Raw genomic sequence first — 24246 nt, forward strand, 5'->3', positions numbered from 1 at the left:
ATGCTTGGATAAGTTTGGTGAGGAAAATCCCGTCCAACACATCACGTAAGACCGAAAACAGAGATTCCCAGACATGCTGCACAATCTTTTGTTGTCAGGAGGAGTGGCAGCAGCAAAACGAGGACTGACTCCATATTGAGCCTCACTGTGATCAATTAATTAAACCGTCTGTTGGCTTACTGTCTACTAGGAGCTCAACCTTGCGCACACTAGAACAGTCAGGCAGACTTGGTCTAGTTGTACAGCTGCTGCCCAAGTGGGTCAGACTGCGCATATGCTGCTTAGGGGCAACGTCACGTTCCCTGTGAAACCCGCGGAGGAAATAGCCATGCTTCTCTATTCGATATTTGCCGAGACTTTGGAGTGAAACTGAGGCAGTGTACGACTGCAGGATGTTACGTAGACTAATGGGATGGTGGAATTAGTTTTAATGCCATATACAGCCAATCTCAGCACTGGCGAAAATATAATCCACTTAGTATATAAGTAGCAGCAGCTTAGCACAGATAAAAAATAAAAAAAAAGACATTGAGTGGTCCATTTTACACAATACAGCTGATAGTGATTAATTTAGCATGCATTGTTGTGGCGTTTTTTCTCACTTCATGCTCTGTAAAATTCCTCTGATAACAAGGCCAGCTCATCCTTCTGACAGGAGAGCAGCTGTTGGCAATTCATGCAATGATGATGATCGAGCACAGGCAATGCACGTCCTTGCGTAAACATGAAAGTTTAGTCATAGAATTTCAGAAGTTTACCTTACATCACAGGCAAGAAAAAAAGCCTTTAGTGTGATCGATTCAGCACAGAAATTCGCTTCTACCGTGTTCAGCTGAATCTATCAAAGGCCGGCTTCAGATAAAAAGAGGAGACAGGCAGTGCAGAAAAAAATATAGCTGAAAGTTTTGTGGCAATCAAGATCAAGCCAACATGCATTAAGGCCAAACAGAACTTGGCGACTATGAAAAAAAAACGGGTTTGGGTGAAGAATAGAATCGACAGTCTTCTACCTGGATGAGAAAGCTGTTCTTGAGTCTCCTCTTACCTCGCTTTAACACATAAAAGCAAGTCTGCCAGCGTGTGTTATGAGCACGCTTGCCTGGAATTGCACTGGCTAATATCCGCACACACACATACACACACACACACACACACTAACCTCAGCTTCCTCCCTCACCGACCCCCTCGAGTATATGTGAATGTGCACTGATCTGCAAAGCTAATGCAAACCTAAGCATAAAAGGGGATCTTTTACCGGTGATTACCACACTGACCAAATGCTACAACCACCTGGGGCAAGTGCCTGCAACAATTTCAACCCTTAGGCGTACATGAAGAAGGTTATGCACCAGAGCGGCGGCTTGCTCAAGTATCTCGTAACCATTCAGTATCGTTCCAGAGGCCAATAAAAACGCACATGCACTAATAAGACTCAATAAGTTCAGATCACATACTGCATATTATCGAGGGGTGGAAAAAATGCATATTTTTTTACATCCCGGAAGCTCAAATGGGTACAACACTTTGTTAATCAGGCTTCATTTGGGCAATTTTCTCTATTTAGGATCAAAGTCACAAAGACCCGATTATCGGATGTTTCTGAAAGATTCTGCTTAGTGGATTATCCAGTACTTTTTTTCCCCTCCCCAGTCATTTCGGAAAACGGTCATTGTAGACAATCGCAAATGTTTAACCTGTTCACTCTTTACAATGACAAATCCTTGACGTGACGTTAAACGACAGCCTATAGGAAGAAACTTGAAGCTCTTACTGACGCAAATAGATGAGCATGTTGAGCATCACTGAAAAATGATGACGAGTTCTTAACCGCAGTCTGTCGTCTTTGCATTTTCGTGCAGTCTCAATGCCCTGAGCCACCATGCTGCCTCTAACAGGTCAGTCTTGGTACTACAACACATGTCTGGTCTGGGGGAGACTCCAGTTGTCTGTGGAAATACTGTCATGCGTGGCTCGCTCCGATCATCTCGAGTAAATCGCACACTATGAGAGCAATAAGAACACATGCCGTTTTTTTCTTTCCCCTCGTCATGTGTGTGGCTTGTCACATTTTCAAAATCTGTTCAAATGTTGAAAAAAAAAAAGAAAAAATGTTGGGGAAAATATGACACTACCTCCTCTTGTCTGGACAAAATCTGAAGACAGAGCTGGAGAGCAGCACAAGTTTCACCGGAGAGTTCACTAGTCTTTTTGGCTTTCAGGAGAAGCGGTGCAGCCAGTACTGGAAAATAAAAAATAAGGAACAATGGAAGTTACATGAAAAATGAAATGAGCAAAAAAGAGCTAGAAGGGGGGAAAGTGTCTTTTTGCGCTCACCACAGTTCTCATTCTCCACCATAGAAACAAAAATGGACACCTCACGCTCCAGTTTCTGCTGGCACGCACTGGCAGCCTCCAAGGCGTTGGAGGCACGGCGCTGAGAACCAACCACACGCGTGACTCGCCATCATCAGCCTCTTAAGTTTTAATCTTACCTGTAGCTCTTGCGCTACGCTGCTCGTCGCAACGCTGCTGTCCCCATCGGCGTCGTCTACGTTTTGGCGGCGGGCGCAGTGTTGAGCGCTGTAAGCGGAGTGCGCCTCAAAGGCATCCAACCACCTCTGAGAGGAGAATGAGCAAGTGGCATTTCAACACACGTGAAATCTGCCATCGCGTCTATATGAAGCAACACAGCAGGAAGAGAAGCGGTTCACTTTTCGTGACGCCACCGCGTCCGTCTTGGAGGGGACTTTAAAACACAATGCAGAGTTGTCGGCGCACTTCAGCATGAAAAAGCAATGATCCCATGGTTTGACCTGGAATTACAAAAGTACACATCATCATCCAGAAAACTATACTGGCAAGTACACGTGGGCAATCATTTAAAAGACAGAAAGATCTTGTCAGACCATATGGTCAAGAATGTATAGGAGCACATGCATGTTAGAGATGTCACAATATCGTGACATTAAAATCGCCACAATATATCGTCGTCGTAATGTCATGATATTAATAGCAGGAAATCTGTTTAAAAGGGGAAGTCAACCCAAACATATTTTTTACATGAATATGTTCTATGCAGGCCCACTAGTTGAAACAAGGCAATTTGATAAATATTGCGTTAATTGCGTTATAGAGCTAATCCACCCGTTTTTAGCCATCTCTGAGGGCGGCCACTTTGTCACTTATGTCGACCGAAAATGACATCGCAAATGCTCAGGGCTCTGGTAACGACCAATCACGACTCAGCTTCACACAACAGGTGCCCTGTGATTGGTCGTTATCCGAGCCCTGAGCATTTGTGGTGTCATTTTCATTCGACGGAAGTGACAAAATGGCTGCCATCAGAGAAGGTTAAAAGTGGGTGCATTTTGCTGCTTAACTTATAATACACAAACTAAATATCAATCAGAATGCCTTGTTTCAACAAGTGGGCCTGCATAGAACATGTTCTTGAAAAAAATATGTTTGGGTTGACTTCAAAAAGTCCAAATTGTTTTCCATTTATGCAGTTCCAGCACCGTCTGGTGGTTAGTTTGTTCGTGCAGTTTAATTTGACGCCACCTATGTTTAAGATCCACGCTAATCACCAGTAGGAGCCCATGACTGGCCAAGCCTATTTATTTCAATATTGTGATGATTATCGTATCATGAGGTTCATATCGTGACATTATCATATCGTGACATTTGGATATCATAACATCCCTGATGCATATACAGAATATGGATTTGATAAATACAAATACTACATGGCAGATGGGATGCAAATTTCTCTACATACCATGCAGTAAGCTTGTCCTAAAGATCTACTGCCCTGTTTTCTTACACCAGATCCTGATTCACCTCTAGAAAGAGAAGGAGGGTACATTAACGGTACATTTGACCTTCAAATGCAATCCGTTTAGCTTTCTGTGCTCACACGCTGGCATGAAAAAAAACTAAAAAGGTTCAAACGGCCACCACGCACAACTGCCGACTCGTGAGTTGCTCGTCCTCCAACAAAGATGTTACAACTCTGCATATGTGTAACCCTGCATTACGAAACCGCCATGGGAACATGTAAAATAGAAAACAATCTTACTGTCTGGAGTACCAGGAAACCGTTCCGTCTTCAATTACCACCCAGTGGAGACGCCACCCAATAAAGCGTGAACTCTGTGGCAGGGAAAGACTACACATAAGCAGGAGAACAAACAGTCGGAACAAAATATTCTCTCGTGAAAAATATGGATTCAAATAAGTGCACAGTACAGTTTTTAAAGCTTGCTCCATCTACTAAATGTGCTGATGTCTGACCAGGGACATAGCTTGTCCTTTTAAGAAACAGGAACACACTCTGACATCTGGGTACCTTCCAAAGAGGGCCTTCAATCTTCTGCACTCTGCTGCTCACTTCCTTTTTTTTTTCAGAAAGAAAAAAAAAAAAGAAATTTGTCAGACTGCCGAGCGCACAGTGTTGTTATTTCAATTATTTTAAGGCTGAACGAGGCAGCAGGTGCCAGCCACAGAGGCAGAGGAAGCGGAACACAAAAACACACACATGTGACAATCCCAACAAAGGTAGTGATGCCAAATTGTGTGATAGGAAATCTATGAAGTGTCAATGTTACATTTCACGAGTGTTTTTCTGCGTGCCTTAGAGGCCTGTAAACTTGCAAAATGTTGGTGCCGCAAAACCATGCAAATGAGGCATTATTCAACTGTCAAATATTTATTTTTAGTATAAATTAGGTCATGAAGCACCCCGCAAAGAGCCTGAACTATTGGTTCTCAGTCCTCACCTTGTCCTGATAGTCAGTTAGAATTTGCCTAAGCTCATGAGTGCGCACCAGGTCCAATGCTGTCTGCCCTGTAAGGCAGCATGCATTTATTTGAACACAGGAAAGGTTAAAATGACAGTTTTGATGGACTTTGAGAGTATACCTCGGTTGTTTTTGACAGTAGGGCAGGCGCCGCCTTTAAGCAGTTTGATGATGCACTGCTTGTGCCCTCTGTAGGCAGCACAGTGTAAGGGCGTATTGCCCACCGAATCCTTGCAGTGCACATCCACGGCTTCTTTTCTACCAAGCTTAAAAAAGGAGAACATAAACCAGAATATAATGCATTTACCACACACAATTATATTCACTGTACATTTGATTAGGTGTGTTCCATTTTGACAATGTCAGATAAGCTTTTAATTGAACAATATATTTATGACAATAGGTAAAAAAAAGTAACATGGTCTCAATTGAAGGAAGAAATTCAGCTAAAGGACTGGGGGAAATATGCGAAGCCCCTCTGAAAAGATTATATTGTCAAATTCACATTTGCCTATGCCAGTCAAACTGAGCACAATCAAACATTCGAAGCTGTACACAATGCTGCTGCCTAAAGCAACAATTGGAGAAAAAGTATGTACCTCACAGGTTTTCCTTTTTCAAAACAGTCATTGTAAGTTCTTGAAACTTCAGTTTTAGCAAAGAAACTCCCACTTGCAATAATTATGATTTTTGCTGATTTGGGATTGTATCCTACAATATTTGTGATAATCTCAGTGAGTGAGACTCCATTGTATTACTTCCATAATATTTGGATTTTTCTACTACTCATGCCAACTGACTTTGGGCAAGAGGCAGGCTACAAAGCTAATCGCACGACACATAACCAAACTCACATTCGCACCTATGGAACAATTGATCATAAGTTATCCTAGCATGCCTGTCAAGCCGATGTGCTAACCGCATTCGCCGCCAAGCTGAACAACATCCTGATCATCAATTCAACAAAAATAAACTTCAGATGACAAAACTCTGACACTAACTATCTCTGACATAGTGGAGACATCCCCCTCTCTGGCGGCATCCAGCAGTCTCTCCTCCCGCTGCCTTGTCTCTCTTCTCTCAGCGGCTAAAGTACACACACACACACACACACAAATTGAGTCAGAACAAGAGCGCCAACACACAAATGTCTTTGGACAATCAATTCCAAATACTCTATAATGTCATTGTACCCTCGAGCATGGTTATGATTTCATCGTCCTCTGCGACGTCTTTAGGGATCTGCGCTGTTCCATTGATGACACTGGCAGAGGCATCGTAACGCAGCAGCAACAGAACAATCTCCTGAGGAGGATCAACACCAAAAAAAAAAAAAAAAAAAAAAAAGCACAGGCGAACATTTACAATCCAATGCGCCCAACTAAAGCTGTTGAGACGATGCTGGCAATCGCAGGAGACCTCAGCAAAGCTCCCAAAAGCTCATCTTGGGTATTGAATCAGCGCTTTGAGTTTATTTGAGCTTGTGCTTGAAAAAAAAAAAAGAGGAAAAAAAAAGAAACCTCAGTTCAGCAAGCAAAAGACCACCTTTGGTTGCTTATTCATTGGCTCTCTTTTGCAACACTTATTCTAAAAGAAGGAGCAGATCAAGGGGCAACAAAAACTTCCACTTCAAACCGTGTGACATAATTTGGCAAAATGTGTGCATTTATGAATCACAGAGTCAAAAACATAATAAACCTGCTGATAGGAAATTAGTAATTGGTACTAGAAGTTGAGTATATGTGTGACAAATACTCCAGTGTCCTTACATTTGAGTTGCCTTTTCTTTTTAAAATCAAATCCTCAGTCAGCTGTTTATTCTTAAGGGTTATGTAGTAAGATGAGTTTGAACTGATATTAAAGCGATTGAGGAAGATAATTTGGGGCATATTTAGGGTTTGAACTATTAGCGTAGGAATTTCTAGATTTGAGACTATGTCCATTTACTTGCAAATTTGCGCTATTCATGTGCTGGCTCGGTCCATAACCCCATAAGGATAGCGAGGCTTGGCTGTGCCTCTCTTGTTTGGATGTTTTTTGTGATTTACCTTTCTTCCAGTGCTGGCTGCTTTGTGCAGAGGCGTGTCGCCCAAGTCATCCTGGATGTTCACATAAGCATGTGCCTGCAATACAGACCACATAATTAGTAAGCTGTTCAACCAAATGTTTGCAAAAAAAAAAAAACAGGGAGCGTCCAAAACGCATAATGTAAAAAAGCGTAATGTCAGAAAATTGCAATAACTCATCCCCAAAATTCACATGCACACCTATACTCATGCCCACTTGAATCTCGGGAAATATCACAACAATCGCCAGAGTACGGTATTTTGGATTTTATGGGCATGAAAGTTTTTTCTCCCCATAGACGCTCACTATAGCGCAGCAAGACAGCAGCCGTCATGATGCTGCACAAGATGTATTGTACACACACCATGAAGAAACTGTCTACATAGATCCAGCTGAGCCTACGTGTTCAAGAAGTCAGTGTCTTAACCCAAAGACATGGATCGAAGGGGAGACTATAAGGCCATTGCTCATAGTTAATCACGTTAAGGACTGGGAATGTGTTTTATGTGTGCCGACTTACATTTACCAGTTGGCTGCAGTTTCAATTTTTGATCTAGTTTTCCAGTTTCGTGCAGCACTAACGGTCCTGAATTTTGATACCGTACTGATTCCATTGAACACAGATGTGCAAGTGCAGGATTACACGGGATGCTATCATCTACATAATTCAATTCAATGCTAAAATATACAGTTCACCACTTCTCAAGATTGTGGCCTGGATTTACACAGCTGCAACAGAAGATGTTGAAGTATATGATTGGACTGTTTCTGATGTACGTGATAAATGTCCCGCTGGTGTTTTAATCATTCTGCATGCCAGTGCACTCATCAGCAGGTCTCAGTTAGGGCCAGTGACCCACTAAAGACAAGCTGTGGATACAATCCCATTTGGAAGGAGTAGAAGCCAGGTAAAAACAACCCCGCCCCGCCCCCCAGAAAATCGCGAACTGATATTAAACTTTTTTACATCAAGCGCATTTAGACTGTTCCAGAAAAAAAGCAAAGCAACTATAAATCTCACTTTTAGTAACTCTTCCACGCCTTCCCTGTTTCCATAGTAACATGCTATGTGGAGGGGCGCCCACCCAGAGCTGTCCTTTGACTTTGCTGTGAGGGGAAAAAAGAAAAAAAAAATCAACACTCTACGACACATTTAACGTCATTTCATTTCATTTGCCTTACATCGACAGTTGATCAGGTCGATCCGCGAGTTAAGAAGCCACCGAATGCGAGAGGAGCTGCCGTCTTTTGCCGACTTGAGGAGCAGCTGCTGGTCACCCATCAGATTCGTTGTGAAATTACCGTAAATGCTCAAAACTTCTCCTTCAAACAAAACGCGCACGCCAAGGCGTCAATAATATAACACGTTTGTTAGCGTCTCAACTGAAATTATGAAAAACCATAACGACAATAACAGGTCAAAATAATATATTTCAGACTTACATTGGTTTTATGTGCACCCCTAAAGGAATAGTGTGCCGAGAGGAACACTTTTAGCTAATCTTTAGCAGCCCAATCAGCTGACAGCTGTGGGCAACAGTGACCACGCGTCTCGAGAGCGTGGTCGACAAGGCAGCAGCTAGTCGAGTTGCACCCAAGACCCCACTTTGAAATTAAACTCAAACACAAATGTTAAAATATTTTTAATGAAGCCATTATGTCCCGATTTTATTTTTTATTTTAATTTTATTGATTTGCATCATGATTTGGAGTTTTATTGGCTTTACAAAAATAAAAGCATGGCACATTCATGCAACAAGACATATAAAAAAAAAAATCTGGATAATGGAAAAACTGATACATTTTACTCACTTCTAATCGTGGGTGCCGCACAAAAATCTAGGCCCCCATCATTAAGAATTGGGTTGTAACTTCAAAGGGGCACCAACACGTTTGTGTTACCTTCCTCCCCTCCCTAATCCAGGAGTTGTTTATGAGCAAGATCATGTTTATCCAGCCCAGATCCACAACTTCTCTTAGTGGCAGACAAATAACCAAGTAACTAAACTGTCAAACTCTGGTTGAGGTAAAAGGATAAGTAGCTTTATAGATCATTACATGTCCAATGGTGAAACGGTACGGAGAAATTCAGCTAAACATGGCTCTTGCTAGCAGGTTTATTGCACACAAAATGGGAAGGAAATTAAAGGGTTCAGAATTTTTTTAAAATAAATTATTAGTTTGAGAAATCCAAATCCTTTTATTTCAGCCTCTCAAATGTAAATACTTTCTGATTTCCTTAGTCCTTATGTCCACTTCACTTATTCTTATTCTGAACTTTAATATAAACATATGCTTTAAAATCCTCTAGAGATGCAGACCTGTCGTCGCCGACAGGTTTTCAAATCACTGTAACTACTGAACTGTTTGTGCTAGAATGTAATTCCAACGGATTCTGAAATCAGAGAAACTTCTATAATTGTAGCACTAAAAGGGGTTTTAATTAATCTATCAAAATAAATAATGAAAATACTAACAAAAAAAGTAAATATGAACACTCAAGCAGACAATACTTACTACACATTTTTGAAACTGAAACAATTAAGAGGCTTCTGATGAGTCCATAGTAGTAGTCCGGTCGTAGGAAAAAAAATGCTCCAACCAGGCCCATTTATGGGTACAGTATGTCTGTATCCTACTTTTACTCACCTCATTGTTGTTCACACACAGAAGGATTTGCGATAATATATTTTGAACAAGTTTAACATTTAAAATGGTTGGTCCTTACCATTTTCTGAAAAGATTGGTGAGGAAAACGTACTTTTACCACACCTCACACCGCACGATAATTGCTCAGGGTAGTCTTTAAGAGACATCCGCCAATTAGATCTTTGCTGAGAGAAATGGGCAAATTTCTCCTCTTATAAGTGTACATGTATTCCTTCCACAGAGGTGTTATTGAAGATGTGCTCTATTTAATGTTTGCACACACCAGGTCAGAGAGTGCACCATGCTGTGTAAAAAAAAAAAAACACTTCGGTTTCCTTTTAAATGTCAGCCCATGAACACATGCGGCTATGGGTCTATTATTGCAACACTTTACAAACACCTCAATAGATAGATGGCCATCTGCTTCTGAAAATTGACAACTGCATTTTTAGACCAAAGGGACATTTTCATTTGATCTGATCCTAATTAGTTTCACTTAATTTATGTTAATACTTGGGTCCCATCCATCTTCTATACTGCCCCATCAGTAAAACATAAATATGATTGACTTCATGTTTCGTACAGTGCTCAAGTGGTTAGCGGATCCACCTCACAGTTCTGAGGGTGGGATCTGGGTGGCGGCCTTTCTTTGTGGCGTTTATATTGTTCTCTTGATCCTTGCATGGGTTTTCTCCATGTACTCCTGTTTCCTCACACATTGCAAAATCATTCATTTTAGGTTCATTAAAGACTTAATTGTCTTTAGGTGCGAATGTGAGTGTGAATGCTTTCTATGTGCCCAGCGATTGGCTGGTGACCAGACCTGACTCTCACCCGACGTCGGCTGGGCTAGGCTCCAGCACACCTGACAACTCAAGTGAAGCGGTATGGACTTCTTATATATTGAGAGTATATATGAAGAACGGTGCAGAAATAACTCAATTGTATACGTTGATTGATGTGTATCCATCATATCAGGTCTGGCAAGGGGCAAGCAGCTCTCTGTTCAAGTTTCTACTAATTAGCATGGCAATTATTGTAAGCTGTCACACTTTTTAAGCAAAGGGGACGGACTGCGGGTGCTCCGGAGCGTAATCCTTCACAAATGACAAGATAATGGAGGCAAAGTGAAGCCACCGCATCGAAAGGAGCCAGGCGATAGAATCCCCTACAGGGACATTTTAGGGAGAGGGAGAGAGACTGTAGGACTGGGAGAGACAATGAGAGGAAGTATGAATGAAACAGAGGCCCATATTCCCCTCGCAACTAGAGTGGGAGAAAATTATTTGACTGCTTGGGAATGTAAATGGCCCTGGAGGAACGTGAAATGGGTCTGAAAGTTTGTCTTTCAACACTGAATAATTTTTATGTTGTAAAAATGGATCACTATACACTAACCTGACACTTCAACTCCAAAGCAAGAATTGTGCCTGGAGATGCTACCTTTACAAGTTATATTAAAAAAAAAAAAAAGTGTTCTTATTTTCACACGTTTTTCTAATGTAACACACCTGGCAATTTCCTCCACCTGCTTGGATTGTTTTCTACACTTCCTCACTTGTTTACCTTAAATATTTAAAGACCTTCACCCACTATTGCAAATGACAAAGGGACTTAGAGTTGATCCCTGATGCAGTGCCACCTCCACCTTATACTTCTCTGTCACGCCTACAGCACACCTCAACACTGATCTGCTGCCCTCACACATGTCCTGTACTGTTCTAAAATACTTCCCTGCCACTCCAGAGTTTCTGATGCAGTACCACAGTTCCTCTGTGGATACCCTGTCATTGCTTTTCTCTAGATCGGGGGTGCCCAAATCAGGTCCTTGAGAGCCCCTAACCAGCGTGTTTTAGATGTCTCCCTCATCCAACAGCTGATCCAACAATTCAGGATCGCCATCAAGCTTCTGGAAAGGCAACTGATGAGCTGATTATTTGAATTAGGTGTGTTGGAGGAAGGAGATCTAAAACAGGCTGGATAAGGGCTCTTGACCGGACTTGCTTGGGCACCCCTGGTCTATATTGTGAGCATAATAACTCAGTTTGTTTCAATCGCTCAAAAGATGACAAACGCACCAAAAAGTTTGACACGTCAATCTCGGTGATGAATTTTGATGGTCCACCAAGTGTTGATAAGTGTGTTGTCGTGCTATCGCGTCGATAGTCGTTTGTCACTGTCAAAACAAAGCCTGTCCCATCCGTTGCTATCAGGACGGAGGAATCTCAGGGAACCCAGTCTTTATAAGAAAATACTTTAAAGGTCTACGTTCTAATGGTAAATAGACTTGAATAGATGTTGTTGTGCTCAACGGGTATGCTTCTAATATCCAGAATAGAGAAAAGGTACAATAAATTAAATGATATTCATGAACTCTCTTTGCAAGGAGACCAAATTCAATAACACCAAAAAAAAAAAAGAAGAAAAAAAAAGATGCTAAATGGTAAATCACCATGATAACTGTAGACAGAAACATAACAGTATTTACAGTGCTGTATATGCAAGTGTGTACACCGTCTGAGCACCTGAATAGCAATTAGGATAAAAGACCTGTGTAATTCATATTGGGAACAAAATGTTTCTTTGGCATCTAACTTCTCCAATTGAATGTGTGCTCTCAATACAGCACTTGTGGAGCCTCGCTCATTGCCGTTATAAAAATAAGGTGGAGTGCAGTGGCGCACGGATTAATGAAAAATTGAACAAGCTCACGTCACGATGAGGGCACACCCACGGCACATCCGAAGTCAACTAAATGTCAGCAGCAGGTAACGGATTGTTGGACTCGGAAGTCATCCGAGTTGGCTTTGGCTCTGGCGTGACTACATTAGCATGTGAACTGTGACCAACCTTCATGGCAAGAAACCACTCTGTTTATATGGCACCAAACAAGAGATGAGATTATTGCTATCAGGTATTATGCCATTCAAATAAGAAGCCAGGTGAGGTCCAATTCAAATGTTTGCATTGTTTCATTCATCTGTTTATAAAAAGGTTTTCTAATTAGTTGGGCGAGCAAAAAGAGAGAATGATCACCCGCCGATTTGTTTGGAGTTGTAATTTTTTTTTCCAATCGGCTCTTTCCAGTCACTCGTGGCCATCCACACGGGATGTTCCTCACATTCTCGGCGGTTTGCTTGCATTTAGCGTCCTGATTTCTTTAACAAGTAAATGTAGCCACGTTGGGTGTTTCACACTTGATCATTAGGTTGTCACTTAATTGTGTCTGTTATTTCGAATGGGATGGGCGGGGGCCGGCTACGCATGCTATTATGCTACGCTATCGTCACTATACTCCAGAGCAAGAGCCACATGCAAACACTCGAGTGGTAAAATAATGGAATGCCACAGCAGGCTCAGCGTAATCGACAACACTACAGACGGACCCGCTGGGCTTTGTTTCAGAGTGTCCTCCATATTCAAATGAATCACTTCAGGTCTTTCCAAATCCAGCTGCAGCACTTGCTTTCGTGTGTTATCTATTTTTAAACCCAACACGTGTTGAACATGCGATGTTCAGTCATGTCACACACAAGCTTACACGTCTGTAAGTAGACCACACATCGAGCCAACTGCATGCTGAGCATGTTGTATTTATGTTTTTCAGTATCAATTCATAGCAGTAACCCACACATGAGGACAGCTGTCACGGTTTCCAAAATGGATGTGCAACATTATTTTCCATGAAAGCACGGTTTTCTGTAGTGTGGCAGCTTCTTTGTTACATTTCTGAATGAGTGGTATTTGTCATTGAGGCCTTTTTTTCTACGAACACAGATCTTTTGACCTGAATATTGAATAGTATTGTATGCTTTATATTAGCTTGCCATTAATCTGATATGAGACCTTTCTTTTGGTTGCTATTTTTGTACATGTGACATGATTAATTAAGAAGAAAAGGGTACCATTTTATCCTCCGAAGGTCATATTCAATTGATGAAAAAAAACATTGGGTTCGATAGCTATATACATGCATTGCATGCAATGTTGTCCCTATCGAAAAGTACACTTCCATTATCTGCCCTCAACTGTATTTTTTCAATGCTCATTGTGAATAAAATCTGCTAACAATAATCTACGCTGTAATTCGAAAAACATGTTTTTTTCTTGTATTATTGTGCCAACCTTCCCTCGCCCACCTCCCCGTGTTACAATGTGAGCAATTCTGTGAGATGATGTCAGTGTGTCCTATTTGGCCGAAGATAACAGTAATTCTTCCTGGGCTCCTTCAGTGGCTTGCAGTGCAATCTGTAGTGTGTTTCATTTCTTTCGGACCTCAGCTGGAGGACCGACAACATAGAGTCAGAATGCAAATAAGGCAGACAAAGCCTCCCACAGAGTAAAATACAAATTGGGGCCCTTGTGAGATGCTGTGTGCACTTTCCAAAAAGAATATTTAATTCTTTTTAAACCACACTTGTTTAGGGTAAATAAAAATATTTGACTCATCAACAATTGTTTTGGACTTCAGTCTGATCCCCTGCTTAAATCCTGCATAATATGGTTAAGTATGTGTGTGTGTGTGTTCAGAGAAAGGAATAACTATTCAATTGAGTGTGTCATCTGGGAATTCAATTTATAGTCTTTGTGAATGTTTTTCAGAAGTGAAAAAGCGTAACACGCCGCTCAATGGGTGCATCATCACGGTGATTCACAGCAAGGAAATTGCAAGTCCCTATCTCCGTGCACAAAACCATCTAATAATTTGGTTTGCTCTTGTGAAATCTCTGTTCGTGGAGGCAGGTGCACGACTAATTCACTCTGGTGATATCTGTAATTAACTCACGTTTCCATGGCGTTGCCACTACAGCCATCGTTGTGTGGTCTCTGATCACGGAAAATTAGCCTGATCATTCATATAAAGGTTAATGTGGGAACAACAAAGTAAGCCGTTATTTCGCCGCAGCCTGGATAATGGCACTTATGGTGCTGCGTCACACAGCTATATACTATAAATTATGTATGCATATCTTGTCAAGAATGCAGCGGTCTTCATTCACTGTGGTCAAGTAAAGTTTTTTTTTTTTTTTTTTTTAATTTACTCTATTTTATTTTGTAAAGTGGTTGCACAAAATAAAATATTCAGGATCCAGATACATATTTATGTAGACTATACAACTATTTAAAAATGTAATCTGATATTTTTTTAGTAGGCTATATATACAACTTTTTTTTCTTTTAAATATACTTTATTTAAAGTACATAAAGATACAAATCAACAAACTAGATAGATACTAGAAGATACAATGAGTGCTTATTTCATAAAGTGCATTTGTATGTATAAGTGAGTGTGTATATGTAAATTTGGAGGATGGTTAACAGAAAAAAAAATTAAATAAATAAATAAAGGTGGGCACACAGAAAAAGGGCAGTGACAAAGGATAGGACAATAAGAAGGTGGATGGTCAGTGTTTTAAGAACTGTAGTAGTGAGTTCCAGTTAATGGTGAATCTACTGTGTCTGAGGGTTAATGTCTGTTCTATGGAGATACGGTCAAGAAGAAGATTTTTCCATTGTTGAAGGTTAATTTTGTCTTTTGTTTTCCAGTTTATGAGTATTGTTTCTTGGCAAAAGTTAGAGCCATATTATTTGATGGAGCCAGGGTCAAAGTTGAGGTGTCTCCCAGGAGGCAGAGTAAGGAAGAAAGTGGGATGCAACAGTCTAGGAGGGCAGAGAGTGATTCTGTCACCTCTCTCCAGAATTGGGAGAAATGTGAACAAAACCATAAGGTGTGCATGTACATGTCAGTGGTGTTTTGCATGCAATGGGTGCAAAACAGAATTTTGGTTTAGCTGACACAGCCCTACAAAGATTATCTAATATCTTATAGCAGTTACACAATATACACTCAATATGCACTGTGTACACATACATAAAAGCACATATAAGGTAAGGAAGGAAGGCAGATGTAGGTAGGAAGGAAGGATGAAACAAAGGAAGAAAGAAAAAGTAGATTTAATTGAAGGAAGGATCTACAGATGCATGAATAAAAAGCTGGTCTTGGGGAAAAGTGAAGGAAGAAAGAAAGGAAGGAAACTATTTTAGGTACATCATTTAATTTTACCTGCAAGTCTAACTAGTTGTGAATTGTCTAGCCTAACTTCAAACTTTCTGGTACAACTATGTAGATATACTTCTATTGTATGAAATAGTAGTTCTTTTGGCCACCTGAAAAACAAACATTAAAAAAGTTTTAAGTTAATTTGTATTTAATGGGGGGGGGGAATCACAAAACTGCAGACTAAACAATACAGTAGAATAATTGCACTCAAACTTAAACATGAATATATTATTTAAAAAAGTAATAACTTAATGACCTCAGTTATATTTGGACATTGTCGAGTAAAATTACATTGAATTAAAACGTTAATTGTGCATGAAATGCATTCCTATTGAACAGAAAACCAATTCAATACAAGCACTTACGCTGAATTGGGCACTAGGGTGCCCCCACAAATTTCTGTCCAAAATATGTGGGTAAAATTGCCTCCACGTGAATAAATTAGACATAACTAATCTGCATAGCATGATAGAGAATTTTAATTTGAGCAACTGCGATTGTATCAAAAAGGTTGCGTGCGTGTGTTTCAAATCATCAGTCATTCGTGTCTTGTTACTTTGTTGATGCTCTCTGGCTAAATCACCGGGTGGCAAGAGAGCGACTGCTGGGAGATGAGTAACCGTCCTCTGGCTGCGTCGGTCGAGGTCGTCGCCCACCCTTCGCTGCACTCGATGGGCACATCCGGACACAAAAGGCCGCTTTTTAACAACTTTGACGCATTCGAGTGCCTCAGTTGAGGATGTGCGGCTGTGGGACAGCAGCGCACCTGTTGCCGCCTCATCGTCAGCTCTGAGGAAAGAAGAAGCGAATGGAGGAGCGGAGCCAGTCCAACTCCAGCGGGCGTCATTTGGACAATGGCCCGGCAAGAGTGCAAAGCACCTTGGCGTTTTCGGGACCGGTTTTTGCAATTCTAATGCTGATGATGGTGACTTTGGTGGTCGTGACGGTTTTGGGCAACGCGCTGGTCATGTTCGCGTTCAAAGTGGACAAGAGTCTGAGGAGGCAATGTAATTACTACTTTCTGAATCTGGCAATATCGGACTTTCTTGTAGGTGAGTACACCGTAAGTCTTTTCTTTCATTCTCTCTTGTTTTTTTTGTGTTGCATTCTAATCTTATTTAACCCATACTCTGCGTGACAAATTTGACCCGTTTTGACATTTGACATCAATAGAACTCATCAAAATGTAATTCTTTCTTGAAATTTCATGGCTTTTAATGAAGTGATTCAAAGTACACCAAAATTAAGATAATTTTCAAATGACATTTTGTAAAAGTGTACACTGAGGCTCTTCTGGGACTCATTCATACTAAAATGGATTTTAAATTTGAAAGTGTGTAAACTTAAATCAAGAGAAACTGTAGAATGGCAGGAATATTGAAACTGTTCAATGTGTGCATTTTTTGGGCCCAGGGGTAACACTGTTCAAGATAGCTTGAAACAGACCCAAGATTTGTCTGCGTACCTATCACATTTGCACGGGTCCCCACAGAAACATGCATCTGTTGGTCTTTGAAGGGTCATGGGGGAATCTTGAAACAGCTCAATCAGCATAATTTGACAATCATGATGAGAGTGGGGCCAATGGTGCGGTGGCCTCGGGCATCTACAGAAAATGTGTTTGGGGCATGTACTGTATGTTGGTGATCGATAATAGATGAATGCGCATGGTCAATGGACATTCTCTTGTGCAATAGGGAGCATGCATTTTGGACCCCCCCTCCGCCCATCAACACCTGACTCCCCCTCCCAGCCACCACATCTCCAATGAAAAAAAAAAAAATCACAGATAACGTCTTGATGGACTTGAACATAACCCATCCAAAAAATAAGTGGCCTAAAATATGAAAAAATACAGTACAAGTCCTCTTTTCTCTGAAAGATTGATAAGGCCTAATCACAATTTAATTATGTCAGACGAGGCATTAACACATGTTGAAAAGATATGTAGTTAATAACTTGATCTAGACAATTATTATGACATTTTTTAAAATTGACCTGCAACTTTCCGTTTGCCTACAATGCTGTCGTGTCCGAAACAAATCCCCCCCCCGGGATTATGAAGTTCATCCCATCCTATCCTATACAGGTGCGTTCTGCATCCCGGTGTACATCCCTTACATCCTCACCGGCCGGTGGACGCTGGGCAGGGGACTATGCAAACTGTGGCTGGTTATGGATTACCTGCTGTGTTCCGCGTCCGTCTTCAGCATTGTTCTCATCAGCTATGACCGCTTCCTGTCCGTCACCAGAGCGGTGAGTAGAACTCCCCCAATTTCCGTGGTTCTTGTCTGCCTTTGTGGGAACATACTAGTTAGTAATGTAGTTAAGTTATTATGCAGCAGTTTTGTACAGTACATAGCTTGCCTACGCCATGCCTATTCAAATGCTTCTCATGGTTTTATTATCCCTAATCCACTTCTTGTTAAAGTTGTGTGACAGTTAAGAATGTTAAAAAGTGTGATAGCATGTTATTCCTAAATTGTTTTGCCTAGGTCACAAATCATCAAGTAGTTCTACGACTTTTTTTTTTTTTTACACTCTGGAACAGATTTAATACATTTGTTATGTTCTTTGAAAACCCACACAAAGAGGTGATGTGCAGATGCCCAACTGCGTACAGTCTGTGGCTTCATTCCTGACTGGTCACCATGCCAGGTTAGTGGTGGGGGCAGTGACACCACCATCACCTCATTCTCCCAAATGGGCCCATCTGCACAGGTTAATCATGGCTGACCCAGTTTGGCCCTGTGCCACTCCCTGAAGAGACTCTTTGCTCAGTGACAAAAACAAAATTGTCTTTGGAAAATAAAACACAGAAGACAACACCATGCTAATGTACGCCCACCAATATTTTAAAAAAATAAACCACATTTATTATTGCTCTTCGCGCACAATTTTCAGTCTCCTCCCCCAGTCCAGATGACATGTAGTACCAAGATTGACCTGTAAGAGGCACCATGATAACTCAGGGCAGCCAGAATGATGGAAAATGAACAGAAGAAGAAAGAGTAGTTGTAGAAAAAGAAATAGAAGTAATTAGGCTAACTATTATCTTATTAGATAAGCTAATAGATAAGCCTTATTCTGGTAACTCATTGCGGTTTAATATTTAAAACCACATCCCACACCTGAGGCGGGGCACTCGAGTCACATGACTTTGACTCGAGTTGATGTAAGTCGCTCATTTTATGACTTGCGACTTGTTGGGCAAAAAACGCATTAAAGACTCAACTTGACATTCATGAACGCGACTCGACTTTGACTTGAACTCTATGACTTCACAAGTCATTCTGTTTAAATTTGAAATGTTTTTTTTAATATAGTATGCCTTTTGTTTGTGAAACAAGTTATTATTACTTTGTGTTGTGCGTGTCACGAATCTGGTACGTTTAATGAAACCGGGAAAAAGAAAATAGCAATATGCAAGGTTTGAAACTTGAACATAACAGACACATTTACCTTCATTTGACAGATGCAGGTGAGCTAGCTGTAGGAACTGTGAAGCCAAGCTAGCTAAAATAACTTGACAGTTTAGCTCTCTAGTAGCTGGTCAAATAAGAACTAAACTCGATGTCAGTTATGCTTTAATTGAGAAGAATATAAAGTCTTATCTTAGACAGCGTGGAGAATGTTATCTTGAAACCATATCATTAAAAAAAAACAATTATTATTTAAGTATAGACTATACATAAATTCCTTTTTACAAACTGTTGTGGTCGTGAGCATGTCCACATTATTTGATGTGTCAGGCTCCTGTAATTTAATGCACGTCAACTTCATAGTGCACAAAGATAATGCCTCTTGACAGGTTTCTGGGGGGAACCTTTGCCCGGTTCTTTTACCTTTAATGCGTGCTGTGCTAATAGTCAGAGCTGGGCATTTTACTAAATATTGAGCGTCCGTTATTCATCATCCGTCTGCAGCGTGGATATCCCTCCGTTTTCCATCATTCGCCTTTTTTTCCAGGTGGAAAAAAATAGTACCTGTCTATAGGCCGGTCCTCCTCTATTTATAAATGGCCGTCCGTCGGCCAGTCCGCAATGTCAAAGACTGTGTGCGTGCCCGACTAGTACTGAAGTTAAAGAGAATGAGTGGAGCTGCTTTCATTGGCCAGGAAGTAAGTCGCCTGTGTTCACTCCCACAACGTCGCAATTGCCACTCTACCTGTTCCCATGTACAAAAATACCAAAAGAAAGAAAACTCTACCCATGCACACAGTTAGACTGCACTTTGCGCTAGATTTGCATTGGGCCCGATAATAGATAAAATGCTGAAATTCAGTCCGTTTTCTTGGCATCTGTATTCCCTACTTAAACCGTGTTGATTTTCTACAAAACCCTCCACATCGCCATTGAAGCTTTTAATTTTTGGGCCTGTGTGCATGAAGAGACTGAATCCACGTCCACGTGTTGCTAAGCCAAAATGGGGCGAGGCCTGGTGTAGTACACAAAGGCAGCGTTCTCTTTCCTTTCACGAGCAAACACTTTACATCAGAGCGATGAATACAAATAACACCACAAAGAGAAAGCGGGGGGCTCTTCTTTAATTAGCCACCTTTGATCATTGAGGTCCTCCTCCTCCTCCTTACGCAGCCATCGTCCTCCCAACATGGAGAGATCAATCGCGCCAGAAGCAGGCCACTGGCGGGCCAAACAGCATTCTCTTAAAAGCCTGCCTCTGTGAACGCTGACAGACAAAAGGTCGTCAGCAGTGACCCGACAAAGTGTCTCTTTGAAAGCAAAAGCTGCAGTCAAATTAGATGCAGATTCCGTATTTTCAGGTTGGGCGAGAGGTAAGCACACTGGCTAATGTTCACTACAAGGGAAGACACGTCTTATTCGTCACTAAGCAACAGAGTATCACAAATGTTTAGCTATGTTGACTTGTGATTAACATGATTGGTTCAGTTCGTTAAGTAAGAATAACATTTAACTGGTTTACAATATTTCTACATGTTCCAGTTTCTACTGTAGTTTACCCACAAGCCACTGTAAAAAACACAACTTTTTGGGGGGCTTAAACTGTAAATAAGTAATTATTGACATTAGTGGCAACAATGTAAGCAACAAAGCAAGCAATTTCTTTTTGCTCCAAAACAATTGTTTTTACTTATGTTTTTTAAATTGACGGGGGTGGGGGAATTAGTTCTGTAATCTCTGGTACAACTCAAACTAAAGTAGATAAGCAAACTCTTTAATAAATTAATTTCTTTGTTAAAAAAAAAACATGCAAAGAGGACCTTGAAAAAAATAATTGCATATTAAATCGCAATCACAATTGGAGGGGTGGGGGTGTCAATCGCAATTGGATTTTTTTTCCCCCCATAATTGTTTAACCCTAGAATGGCTGGATGGCAAGTCAAGATTTTTGCTATTGTTTGCTGCAGGTGAGTTACCGGGCCAGACAAGGCACATCTCATCCCGCACTCATCAAGATGACTGTCGTGTGGGTGCTGGCATTTCTCCTGTACAGCCCGGCCATCATATTCTGGGAGCTGGCGGTGGGCCGAAGTCGGGTGCCGAATGAAGAGTGCTTTGCCGAATTCTATCACTCCTGGTACTTCCTGCTGTGCGCCTCCATGCTGGAGTTCTTCTCCCCTTTCATCTCGGTGGCTTTCTTCAACCTCAGCATTTATCTGAACATACGCCGGCGGAGGCTCCGCTGCAGGGAGGCCCAGCTCAACCTTCAGCTAAATGAACCGGTGTCGACGCAAGGGGAAGCCAACCCCTTTCCCCACACCTGGGGGACGGGAGGGAAACTGGCCGTGAGAGGCTCCATCCACTCCCCGTCCTCGTCTCCCAATTTGGGCAAAATGGATCCGTCGAGCGGCAGGGCGGCCCAGCCTAACCGTCTGTCCAGAGATCAGAAAATTGCTCAGTCGCTGGCCATCATTGTGTGTGTGTTTGCCATCTGCTGGGCACCGTACACCCTACTGATGATCATCCGTGCCGCCTGCAGAGGGCGATGCATCCCGCATCACTGGTATGAGGTCACCTTCTGGCTCCTGTGGCTCAACTCTGCCATTAACCCTTTCCTCTACCCACTGTGTCACAGCAGCTTCCGCCGGGCCTTTGCTAAGATTCTGTGCCCAAATAAGCGGCGAAGCTCGACTCGCCCTTTAGCTGTCCTTCGAGCGGGCCAGTGACCAGCAGACTCTCCCCAGCTGACAGGCCAAACTGTGAAGTATTCCAAACGTAACGCATCGAATCAGCATTGTGGTTTTGCTCGTGTATTTACACACAGCTCATTTACGGTGAAGTATGATAATGTGATATCTTGCACATGATTTATGTTTTTGTATACACTAAATGTCTGAAATGTTTAGTCGCTAAGCCAGGTGCCACGAAAGGGAAGCACTATAAAAAAGAGAAACTGTGGAATTCAGTCCATCTTCAATAAATTGCTTATTGTGTCTTGCAAACTTCAGCCTGAATTCTACATCATGAGTCTATTTGCATAAAAGATAAACGTTGCTCTCGCCGTGATGTTCCATAAATCGGGGTTTATGGGAAATCCATCTATGATGCCATCGTGCTCGTAAAAAGCATTTCCCCCCTCTTGCTTTTGTCATTATCACTTTTGCAAAGGCCTATATTACACAATAGAACAATGGCATATCATGAATATCCTTAGACTATAAAACAGACATTTTCTCCTGGAAAACAAACGCATTTGTAAGTTGGACTGCATCCTCACTTGTATTCTTCTAAATGTTTACATTTTGTATTTATACTAAAATAAGTTGGGAAGAGACACAGAGAGCAAAAACAATTAAAAAAAAAGTTAACAACCATAATGACTGAATTGTTATTGTAACATTTAACTGTAGAGGCGGCTGTGTGTTTGTTTTAGTGCCACTAGATGTCACTATTTATCTTTGCAGCTTTTAGCGTGTGGCGTGCTCCCTTGCTTCAAACCATCGTTGACCCAAATTGCTCTCTGACTGACTGCAGTGAATGTTTGAATTAACACCTAAATGCAAAGTAATAAAAGTATTTGCACCAACGTCTTGAGTTGTTTTAGCTTCAGGCACACAATGTCACTTAATTATCCCTGAGGAAAAAAAGTACACAGTTCCATCAGTAATGCATCTACTGTTTTTCATTTATAGGAGCAGCATTGTATTTCTGCTAATGTTATCGTGCTTGTAGGTAGCATTAGATTTTGGGGTAAAATACTTGGATGAAAACGTGTATAACGTATAATAGGAGACTGACATGGCCGTTCCACAATGTTTGCTTATCCACGTTTATGTCACGGTAAAGCGACACCACTTACTGGGCTTGGTTCAGTTGGCCGTACTTCATAAAAGTGCTTTTTATTTTAACTTGTGTGGAAATGAAGGCTTCCCCCTTCTGCAGTTGAGCAAACGAAAACCTCTGGCCACAATTCACAAAAACAGAGGAACCTGTAGCCTACTGTATTTCTACACTTTTGTGGCAAATTTTGAAATGTAGATTTCGATATAAAAAAAAAAAAAGTGCCTCCTATGCATGATTTTAAATAAATGACCATTACAATGTTTCCCAAATTCAGTGAGCCAAGGCCAAGGGACATTTTCTACTTTTGAAAAAACCCACACACACTGTATACATTGAAATTTGAAATGATGATCTTGTCTTCATTTACACAGTATGAAATCTGGCACTGTTAAATTGAACAAGTTGCCATTCATACAACAGAATAATAGTTTATTATTTTTCTGATGTATGAATGGCAACACAGGTTAACTGTACCTTCTGCCACCTAGTGAAAGAGCATTTAATTGTTCTGCCTGTCACTAGCATAGATTGATGAGAAGACAAATTATTTTCAGTATATAAATACCAGTTATCTGACTCATTTAAGCGAAATTGGATAATTCTACACTTTCATGGCACCCTAATGCACAGTGGTTGGGAATCACTGCTTTATTTTGTCCTTTTAACCACAACGTGTGCATTTTACCCACTTCCTTGCAAAGTTGTGCGTTTTTCCCCCCCAATGTGCAGACTGAATTATTGTATTCAGCTTGATAGATTCCAGGAGTTTTGTCCAGATGTAGACTCACTGGAGCGGTAATTACGCCATCGTGTTAGATACCCGGGGTTACATTTTGCAGGTGCCAGCGTCCCACGGGGGACTCCCATTGTTCAAATTGTCACATCCAGGCCCCTGGTCAGGTGCTGGGAGGACAGGCACAGCTGCAGGGACCAGGCCTCTGCACCCCACTACTCTGTTCGGGGTGTTTGAGGACCGACCCACCCTTATGACTAAACGTGGGGGGATGGTGGGGTCTTGAGGCCCCATTTCCCTAGGGATGACAGCGCTGCATTTATCAGCAGAATTGAGAGCCGGGGTTCATTGGTGAGGGTGAGGACACTTGCACTGTGTGCAGTTCTACCAGCGGGAGAGCCACTATTGATTTTGATGATAGATTGAAATGTCATGGCATGTGCGCCACAGCGCTAGGATACGGGCCGAGGCTGCGCTGGGAATCGTCCCAGGGATTACATTGGAGTGCTGTGAAAAACATGGATGGAAGGTGTTAATCTGGGAAACATGTCCGCATGCTTACGATTTTGCTGTTGCCCCCTCACCCCCCAGCCCTAATTAACAGTCACTGGGTTTATTGGGGGGGGGCTTGGATGTCTATATCTAAGAGCTGTGGCCCCTAATGGAGAGCAC

At 41.5% G+C, this 24246-nt stretch overlaps 2 protein-coding genes across 7 annotated transcripts in view; one reads left to right on the forward strand and one right to left on the reverse strand.

Annotated features, from left to right (window-relative positions):
• The window catches only part of LOC147141064 (oxysterol-binding protein-related protein 1-like), a 41656-nt gene that overhangs the window by 12402 nt on the left and 5008 nt on the right, over positions 1–24246 (reverse strand). The window contains exons 1-15 of one of the 4 annotated variants that reach the window (XM_086044127.1): positions 8310–8436; positions 8049–8189; positions 7888–7973; positions 6848–6922; positions 5993–6104; positions 5801–5886; positions 4921–5065; positions 4779–4846; positions 4349–4393; positions 4079–4152; positions 3779–3842; positions 2712–2813; positions 2493–2618; positions 2335–2434; positions 2133–2239 (exon numbers count right to left, since the gene is read on the reverse strand). In XM_086044127.1, the coding sequence (XP_085900253.1) occupies positions 2133–2239; positions 2335–2434; positions 2493–2618; positions 2712–2813; positions 3779–3842; positions 4079–4152; positions 4349–4393; positions 4779–4846; positions 4921–5065; positions 5801–5886; positions 5993–6104; positions 6848–6922; positions 7888–7973; positions 8049–8148 (1290 nt within the window). In that variant the 5' untranslated portion in view covers positions 8149–8189; positions 8310–8436. Of the gene's footprint in view, positions 1–1010; positions 1151–2132; positions 2240–2334; positions 2435–2492; positions 2619–2711; positions 2814–3778; positions 3843–4078; positions 4153–4348; positions 4394–4778; positions 4847–4920; positions 5066–5800; positions 5887–5992; positions 6105–6847; positions 6923–7887; positions 7974–8048; positions 8437–17760; positions 17872–24246 lie in introns of those variants that run through there. The other 3 variants (XM_086044128.1, XM_086044129.1, XM_086044130.1) reach the window with 3 other exon arrangements.
• Positions 16199–22486, forward strand: LOC147141065 (histamine H3 receptor-like). Of its 3 annotated transcripts, none has more exons than XM_086044134.1 (4): positions 16199–16628; positions 17666–17832; positions 20966–21561; positions 21634–22486. In XM_086044134.1, the coding sequence occupies exons 1-4, from the start codon at positions 16385–16387 to the stop codon at positions 21722–21724; spliced, it is 1098 nt and encodes a 365-aa protein (XP_085900260.1). In that variant the 5' UTR covers positions 16199–16384; the 3' UTR covers positions 21725–22486. The 3 variants fall into 3 exon arrangements, with proteins under 3 accessions (XP_085900260.1, XP_085900261.1, XP_085900259.1); XM_086044135.1 differs by having other exon boundaries at positions 21637–22486; XM_086044133.1 differs by having other exon boundaries at positions 20966–22486.

This window comes from Filicampus tigris, chromosome 10, assembly GCF_054856515.1.
Source record: "Filicampus tigris isolate MCC_2025a chromosome 10, RoL_Ftig_1.0, whole genome shotgun sequence".
NCBI lineage: Eukaryota > Metazoa > Chordata > Actinopteri > Syngnathiformes > Syngnathidae > Filicampus > Filicampus tigris.